This window comes from Silene latifolia, chromosome 8 (assembly GCF_048544455.1).
Source record: "Silene latifolia isolate original U9 population chromosome 8, ASM4854445v1, whole genome shotgun sequence".
In the NCBI taxonomy this organism is placed as follows: domain Eukaryota; kingdom Viridiplantae; phylum Streptophyta; class Magnoliopsida; order Caryophyllales; family Caryophyllaceae; genus Silene; species Silene latifolia.
The window spans coordinates 108,730,765-108,740,489 of record NC_133533.1 but is presented as its reverse complement, the minus strand read 5'-3'; the positions used below and the strand labels follow the sequence as shown (position 1 = coordinate 108,740,489).

The 9,725-nt window shown below is 34.8% G+C and overlaps 1 protein-coding gene across 1 annotated transcript; it reads right to left on the bottom strand.

The window, feature by feature from the left end:
- Nucleotides 1-253: 253 nt before the first annotated feature.
- Nucleotides 254-4,744, bottom strand: LOC141597258 (uncharacterized). The gene is made up of 2 exons (XM_074417642.1): nt 4,195-4,744; nt 254-1,720 (listed from the first exon to the last, which is right to left on the bottom strand). The coding sequence occupies exons 1-2, from the start codon at nt 4,458-4,460 to the stop codon at nt 481-483; spliced, it is 1,506 nt and encodes a 501-aa protein (XP_074273743.1). The 5' UTR covers nt 4,461-4,744; the 3' UTR covers nt 254-480.
- Nucleotides 4,745-9,725: the final 4,981 nt, after the last annotated feature.

Below are 9,725 nucleotides of genomic sequence, written 5' to 3'. Positions count from 1 at the left end.
CTCTTTAATTCGGACCGGATTATAACATAAGATATTATCAAGTTATTTGTCGATAATAACGAGTTTACAACTATAAACATTCGGACCGGATTATATCAAGTCGAGTCAATTCGGATTCGGGTCTTAAATTTAGGTGTCGGATCGGGTTAATCGGGTCGGATTCAATTTTTCCAGGTCTATTTACCATCATGGTCCATGGGTAACGTTCTTTCGAGTTACTCAATTATTAACACATGCAATGCATACACTTTGATTAAACCTTGTAATGTTTTCGTAATAAAGAGAGCATGTTTGTTACAAATAAGATGGGAAATAGTTTCTTACAGTTGAAACATCGGATGGAAGTGCATCAATCAACCATATTTATTACATTGCATAAATTTAAAGTACTTGAGAAACTGAAAAATACTAGTAGTACATGGGTTTCAATTGAAATTCAAAGGTGAGCCGATAACCTCGTTTTCACAACCAGGTGTCATATCATTCAGCGTCGTTTACGGCAGTGTAGGGTGTCGTTTTCTCTATGATTTCATAATCATAGACGTGGGTACCAATGTAAACACCGTCGTCCTTATTATACGTTTTGTATGGTCTCGTTGTACTTAGGTCTGTTTCAACATAAGAAAAAGGCACTTTACAAGTGCTCTTTTTCGCCACGAGGGTGGCAAAGATAGACCCCTTCGGGGGTACTAAGACCTCGTGATGTACTGTAATTTTTTCAGACTCATGTATCGGTTGTCCCCTCGAGTACAACCCTTGGTACGCATCTCGGAGAACAACCTCGTTTTCCCCTATGATTTGCGGGATGGAGCTCCTTACAACTATAGACCCATCCTGTTTGATTGTTTCCGTGTTATCCCAAGAACTGATTCGACTCTTGGTAAATGTAAACGTCATGTGCCACTGCGTAGGCACGGTATATGTATTCCCAACGCTCCTACGATCCATTTCGAATGATTCGTGGTCATACAAGATAGCATCGGCCATCCGAAAATCGGTAGGGTTCACGACGATTTGCCGGGTAATCACCCGCTCAACCACCTCGAATTGTGCTTCTTTTGCATCAGCATCGGTCCCATTCGCAATCAAGTAATCAGGCCGGTCGTTGCTGCTGCTCGGTGCTCTTACGCAAAACATATTATTTCCCACGTTTCGAATATTGATCGTAGAAGCGCTCTCAGGCGTCTTCAAAACCTCAAACAACGCGTCGTCTCCACTATCGTCTTGGCTGTAACTTTGGATTAAGTCATTATCGATCCTCCTGAGAAACCTGTCATAGTCGTAAGATTTAATCCGGACAAACCTGTTATCAACAGGCACAATCTCGTACATTGCTCGTGTCTCTCCACGGTTGTCGCCTTTGAAGACGTTGTACGCATATCGTCCCGATTCCACTCCAGAAACTTCAAGAAATTTACCATTGTCGCCCTTGAACGACACAAATTTGGGTAGAGTCACTACGGGTGTGGTACATTCCACAGCCAAAAGGTAAACATAGGGTCCGCCAGGTGCGGATGTCCGCAAATATTGGCGGCCCGCGTCCCCATTTTGATGAATTGATTCGCCAACGGGGGACACAAAACGCTTAACTAGAGAAAACTTGGTTCCGTCTGATCCAACACTAGGAAAGGGCCGAAACAATGTATTATTCCAAGCGTCCATGTCATTCACGGTTTCCACAGCTGTTGCAGTGATGAAAGCGCTTTCGTCATCCGATTCTCTGCACATCAATTTTTATCACAAATATTTTATCAAATTTTCATTTTGTTCTTTAATACGACTATACGAGTATAAGTATACTAGTCAAGAGTCGAAGACCCAAAATCGCAATGAAATCTTGCAAACAACAATAATGCGAAGAATCACATCTTACGTCTTCCACATTGGAGTAAGAGAAAAGAGTGTTCTACTTTATAATCCAAGGGGCTACTCTACCCATTGCCAATTGGTTTTGGGATGGAACCTCCTTAGACTTATAAAGTAACACTCTCTCCTCCTCGACAGGTACGACCCAGACCCATGTGCGATCCCATGTGCGATGGATCTAACAAATCTATATAATAACATAAAAAGGCATGCTGAGCCTCTTTTGAAGTGACTCGTGTCACCCCATATGTTATTGCCACCTATCATACCTATTTACACAATAATACAGAGTAATAATTTTCTTGTACAGAAAAAACGATTAATAATTAATTTTCATTTAATATTACGGAATAAATGCACATAAATGTAAAGAACTCAATAGATATTTATCTCCCCTTCAACCTTCCCAAGAAAAAAAGATAAAGAGTCATAAATCACCCTTTCACAATTTTAATGACCTCCATAATTAAAATCCGTCCTTTATAATGTTTTTTATCTTCTTTGTTTCCAAAACATAACGACACATTTCAAGCATGGACAAAAATAAACTCAAAACACATTTTATCCTCATTCTTATCATAAAAAAAAAGGTAGGTGAATTTTTCTTTCTTCAAATGTTGTTGTTATTAAATTAATTTGTTTTACGGTGTTTTGATAATATTGTTTTAGACTGGGAGTTTTAATCATGGAATGCTTAAAATCGTCCTTCAAAATAGCTATTCATTAAATTTATTACTTTGATCATTCAAGAGTTGATCTTATGCATATATATCTTTTGCATTTTAATTAACCGAGTGTCAAAATATGTTTATATACTGTTTTACAAGATTTAGATAACAAGATTTAGATTTGAATGGCAGGGGAAAATAAAAGAGGAGAAGAAATCATCCAAAGGTGAAGAAAACAATAGAATATGAAAGAAATAATATAATTGTTTAAGTGAAAACTTTTCCTACTATTTTGAATCAATTGGTACGGTAATTTGCCGTGAGACGATTTGGTCATTTTTTTTATGTATGTTTCTGAATCAATTGGTATGGTAATTTGTTTTTTTTTAATCAATTGGTACGTATGTATAAAGTTGATAAGGGGTAAGAAGAGGTGATTGTTGTGATGTTGAGTTTTATTATGTTTTATTAGGGACTATTTACAGGGAATAAGGTGAAAATTGTGATAATACGGATTTGGAAAACAATTTACATGTTCGTAAATTTCTAGCTAATTTCTTTATTAATATTATTGGTTATAATATTTTTATCTCTCATATTTGTTTGGTCTATTATTATTTACCGGTCATATTTTTTTGTCGTTATCTACCTAAGATGCTTTCTTTTTAATATCAAACGGGGCGAGTGACCTTTTTTAATTCATATCAAGTTCCGCCAACCCTAAATGGTTTATGAAAAATTAGAAGTATCTTGGCGATGTTACTACATTTTCTCTCTTTTCCTAGGATCGAGGTATTTGTATCTTGTACGTACATATCTATCATTTGATCGATTCATCATTAAAAACTGTATTAAAGCCACACAAAATAATTATAATAGTGAAAATATAAACATAAAAACGGCTTTTAAAAATCCCGTGATTTTGACGGGATACAAAACTAGTGACAACAATAATAATAACAGAACCTTACTCTGTTAATTCTAAAATGATTTCGGATCAGCTAATTTGAACAATAAAAAAATTTGGTATGTGGGATGTGAGAGTGGGCATAACCTCCCACCCCTATCTAGAGGTGGCAATCGGGTCAGTCGTGTCGGGTCACATCGGGTTAGGTCATATCAGGTCGTCCTACTCTTTAGGGTCAAGTTGGGCTCGGGTCTGGTCGTTATCGGGTTGAGTCATTTAGGGTCTAATGATATATCAGGTCGAGTCGGTTCATTATCGGGACCAGTAAAATTATCTCATTACTTCAATTTTTGACTATTAAGTTTAGTTTTAAACCATTATTTGGTTTAGTTACTCCATCGTTAAGTCAAACATATCAAACTAAACACTAAATCACATTCATTTTCTTCAATATTAAGCTTAATAATTATCGGGTTATCAATTTAATTGGGTCAATATTAGTTCGAGTTCATAACGGGTCGGTCATGTTGGGTTTCAGTTCACTGATCATCGGCTCGGATCGGGTTACGGGTCGTCATTAGGGACGGATCTGGTCAGTTTCGGTTTACAATATTTTCGTGTTTGAGTCAGATCGAGTCAGGCTCGTCAGCTCTACTCCCACCAACCTTTGATGAGAAAATTTTTGAAACTCAAACTTCATGTTATAACAAAAATAAGGAAGAATAGACAGCGTGAAAAGAAAAAATCAATCACCTGACCCAGTACTTGCCGTTGTAGCAACTTTTTAGGTGCACATCCTGGTTGTTTTCAGCCATCTCCACAACGAACTGTGCACGCCGGCTAAATTGGTCGATATCTGGATTGAACTCGAGATGATCTTTCAAAGGCCCATCATCAGTGACAACGGCCAAAAAATGGCCGGTTTCACTATGCTTGCAAGCGAGGAGTTGAGGCAATGTCGCCACAGACAACGTTTCCATTGTTTCTTCATCGATCACTAGTGGGGTTTGGGTAGCCATAGCTTTTAGGGTTTTTGTATGTGTGCAAATTATATAAGGGTTTTATTTGTATTTGTAGTAAGTAATTGTTTCAATTTGTACGTCCAATTTATAGGCCAAAGTCTTCTTTGGTTCTCTACGCTACGTATATTAGTTTAATGAATTCACCATATATCATGAATAACATGCAATTAATTGCAAATCTCGGCAGAAACTTGGAAGCATGGCGGAAATCGGGAAATGGGAAGTAACGTGCTCTTAGATAGTTGACCCAGCATTCCAATAATTGTCTTAGCATCGAGTCATTCATACAGTACATGATGATACTTATCCTAAGGAAAGAGAATTAAAAAAATTGAGTTATCTCTATAGTATTTTTCATACGGCAATTAATATATACTTTCTGCGTCCAGGACATTTGTTAATTTTGGTTTTTGGCACGAATACCAAGAAAAAGGGGATCTAATTATTTGATGGTAAGTGACCAAATTGAGGGTGGGAATTGTTCATCAAAAGCATTCCCAAAATAAAAATGATAAATGATTAACTGAAACACCTTAAAATGGACTAATAATCAAGACGGAGGGGGTATAATTTAAGCATTTATTCGTGGATATTTATCCACTCAAATTAAAATAGGAATAATATGCTGATATGCATGATGGATGGTGATTTAGTAGGATAAGATACGAGTTTAAGTGTTAATCCAAATAGGTAACCTAATCCAATATCAACCCTTGAGCTCAATATGTAACCTAGAGTGTCAAAAACAAATTAAGGTAAGTGATTAAAACGAAGAAAACCTAAACTAAAATCATTAATCTTGATTCTTCACATAACACAACTTTAACTATAATCAAGTGACCTGCTTAACCATTTCATAATCCACAAAGAAGGAAGTATAAATATGCATAATAAAAGAAAAATATTCTCATCTATACAAGTGATATGGAGGGACATATGGTACAATATGATACAATGGTGCGGCCGGGTTTACGGCGAGCATGATGGATGTACGTGTGGACTGAAGTTTGACATCACAAGCTAGGTGCGGAATTAAATAACAAAATGAATTGTCACGTATGACGCATTCGTAATTTCACATGCATGCAGAAAGCAAGCTCTTTAAATAACACTATGTAGGTAGTCCCTTCGTCCCGGTTAATAGTTATCTATTTTTATTTTGGGTGTTTCAATGAATAGTTATCTATTTCCATTCTTGGTAATTTTTTGCGAGTCATTTCTCATGTGTATGTGGGGTTAAGTGAATTTGTGTGTTCCAAATTTATCCATATTTATTTCCTTAATCTTTGTGCCAAAAGTAGTTATTGATTAAGACGGAGGGAGTATAATATATCCAAGTTGATCCTCGTCAATGGACAGAATTGGTAATGGAATGGAGATATATTTGGTAAGAGAAATTGGTAATGGTGGTCAAATCTATTTTAATAATCAAAATTTGTTAATGATTATTGGTAATGGTATGAGATACGAAGTATTTGGTTAGAGAAATTGGTAATGGTGGTCAAATCTGAAATTCATACAACACAAGTTGGGTCCATTCCGTTACCCTCCCTAAATTCCTGAAATTGTTGGGGTATGGATGGAAGCAAAACGGGTGTGAAGAAATTACGGATTTCATAATCACTAATAGAGGAGCACAAATTCTTAGGCTCTGTTTGATAAAGTATTTCAGGTAGCTTATTTGACCAAAGTAGCTTTTTTGACCAACATTTGACCAAAGTAGCTTATTTGACCAACATTTCAGTTACCTTATTGTTTTGTACATGTTTGGCAAGTAGCTTATTTAGCCAAATAAGCTACCTGAAATGAAATGCTACATGAGGTAACATTTTAGAAATCAGGTACCTGAACTGATTTTATCTTCCATGTTTACCCCTTCAATTTATAATAATAGATCATTCTTATATCCTTTTACATCATTTCACCAAAAATCAGTTACATTTTCAGCTAGTTTGCCAAACATTTTTTATATAATCAGCTACCTTATCAGCTCCTAATTTTCAGCTACCTTACCAGTTACTTTTTCAGGTTTCGGTTACCTTTTCAGTTTTCAGCTACCTTTTCAGGTTTCAGTTACCTTTTCAGTTTTCAGCTACCTTTTCAGGTTTCAGTTAGCTTTTCAGTTAGTTTTGCCAAACAGAGCCTTAGTATTTGTGATCGAAGATGTGATTATTTTTATGATGAAATATAATCATTATGGAGTATTTGATAAATACTAATATGGGCGTCCGGCTTTGCCCGGGCTACCTTTATTTAGTATTAAAATATATTTTCAATTAACTAAAACTACTTTAAAGTTACATAACTCATAAATTTATCATTAATATATTTTTCAATGATACGGAATATATCTTAAAATTACAATGAAATAATTATGAGACAAATTCACTACTCCCGCTATTAATATTTTACTTAAATCGATTACTTAGCTAATTTTTCATATATACTTCCTTTTGTTCTCAGAATTGTTAACTTTTATTACATTTGTTATTATTACTTTTACTTTCACTACTCCCGTCGTAATTATTGTTACTTTCACAATTTGGACATTAATATTGATAATTTCACTACTTCCGTTGTTACTTTGTTACTTTCACTATTCCCGCCCGCTGCTAACATTGTTCTTTTGACTATTCAAATGAGTGATTATTATCATATTACTATATCCAATGTCTTTAAGTATCCAATGAGTGATTTACATACATATATGCATTAAATATACTCCCTCTCATCAACTCATTTCTTCCCCTTTGAAGTGGGCATGGGGATTAAGGGTGGGGAGTATCTACATAGAATAAAAGCTGAGTTTTTTTAAGCATTCTGATTGGCCGAGTGATTTAAGGAAAACATGCACTTATTTTGTTAGTGGTAGGGCCCATTTGAAAAAACAAATTAATTAATTTCAGTTTTTTCTTTTGCACGTTTAGTTTTACAAATTTATATCTCTATTAACTAAGTTTACAAAACACTATACCAAGGTTGCATTATTATATTAATAAAATTGTCATTTCAAACCTACTTCATGCCCCCGCAATTTAAATTTTAAGAAATTACTTTACAATACCCAACAAAAAAATCTACTTTTAATTTTGTACAAATTTAAGTCAACAAATAAAATTAACTTGCAAAAGGAAAATCGATTTTTGAATAAAAATAATATAATGTGATTTCAGATTATGTACTGTATAATATATATTTTACATTTTTGAAGTCTTCAATTTGTCCAGACTAATGTATTTTTTTTATATCTAGCTTAGGCCCTGTTCTTTTGGACTGAAACTGATCTGATCTGAACTGAACTGAACTTATAGGATCTGAACTGAACTGAACTGAACTTATAGGATCTGAAGTGAACTTAAATTAAGTGACTTTAAGTCCAAAAGAACAGGGCCTTAGTGTATTTATGAACGTGATGTTTACTCTTTTCATATTTCTTAGTAAAATTCATTACTAAAAATACCCGTGCATTTTTTGTACGGGATTAAAACCAGTAATATTGATAAAGATATGAGTGGAGTTTGGTAATTGGAGAGATGTGTGAATAATTAGGATTAAATATTAATAAAGGAGATGAGTGGGGTTTGATTATTGGAGAGAGGTAGGAATAATTAGAATTAATATTAATAAAGGATATGGTGGAGTTTGATGAGTAGAGAGAGGTAGGAGTATAATATTAATAAAAACTTTCCCAAAAAGGAAAGGAGAAGAAAACCTGAATAATCCGTTTTAGGAAATATGGAAGAAAAGAGTGGATGGGAGGGGTATTACATATATGGATTAAATTAATTAAGTCGAAATAATTATGGAATATTATATTTTTTGGAAATCTAACTTGATTTATTTACTTTTTAATAGTTTCCAAAATATAATATACTTATATCATATTTGTTTATGTTAAAATAATTAACATTTTTATACTAATTAATACCAATAGTGGGACATGTTTATTTTAAGAAAATCGCTCTCTAAATTTATATTTCAACCAAAACTATATAATATTTACATTGAAATCTCTTGTTCAGCTCCATCGCACAGTGTTATTGATTTAAAACTATATAGTATAATTAATTTGTATAGATTTATTTAATTACATAGAAGTCCCTTGGTTTCTAGAATTAATATATAGTATTGATGAATTGATAGATGGTTAATTAGATTCATAAAATGGTTACAATTTGTTGGTCACCAGAGAAATCAACTATAGGAGAGGGGAATTTATATGGCTATATGTAGAGGTGGCAAACAATGACAAGACACGAAAACACGACACGAACCCGACACGAAATTAACGGGTTTGGGTTCAGGCTAAATGACCCGTTTATGTAAGTGGGTTGACACGAACACGACACGATATTTAATTGGGTTGGGTTTGGGTTGACCTTTCTAAACACGAACCCGACACGAATGACCCGTTTACTAAAGTAATCCTAATTTTTATGGATCCTACATCACATAAATATACTTAAACTTTACAAATATGGACATGACACGAAAATACGACACGAACTCGACACGAAATTAACGGGTTAGGGTTGAGGCTTGATGACCCATTTATGTAAGTGGGTCGACACGAACACGATACGATATTTAATTGGGTCGGGTTTGGGTTGGAGGGTTTGTGACCCGTTTACATGTGACACGAACACGAACCTGACACGACCCGATCTGTTTGCCAGGTCTAGCTATATGGCTATTAAAATTGATCTTGAGAAAGCATATGACCGCCTTCGATGGGAATTTATCAGAAGCACTCTTCCGGATATGTGTTTTCCTCCGCTGTTAATTGATACAATTATAGAGTGTGTCACTACTTCGTCAATGCAAATCTTATGGAATGGAGAAGCTATAAAAAAATTATCCCTACCCGAGGAGTCAGACAAGGGGATCCTTTATCATCCTATTTGTTCGTCATGTGTCTCTAAAAATTGCAGCAAGCAATAGATGAGCGAGTAGGGTACACGGATTTGGTACCCATTCCTATTTGTAAAGGGGGTCCGAAAATTTCTAATCTATTCTTCGCAGACGATATGATACTATTCGCAGAAGCTAGAGTTGATCAAGCTTTAGTTATAAAATATGTTCTGGATAATTTCTGCAAATCTTCAGGAGAAAAGGTTAGTGTGGCCAAGTCAAGGATATTCTTCTCCCCTAATACTCCAGAGGAAACCCGTGATGAAATAACGAATGCTATCGGGTTCGAATCTACTCTTGACTTGGGTACTTATTTAGGAATACCTACCATCAATGGACGGGTTACGAAAG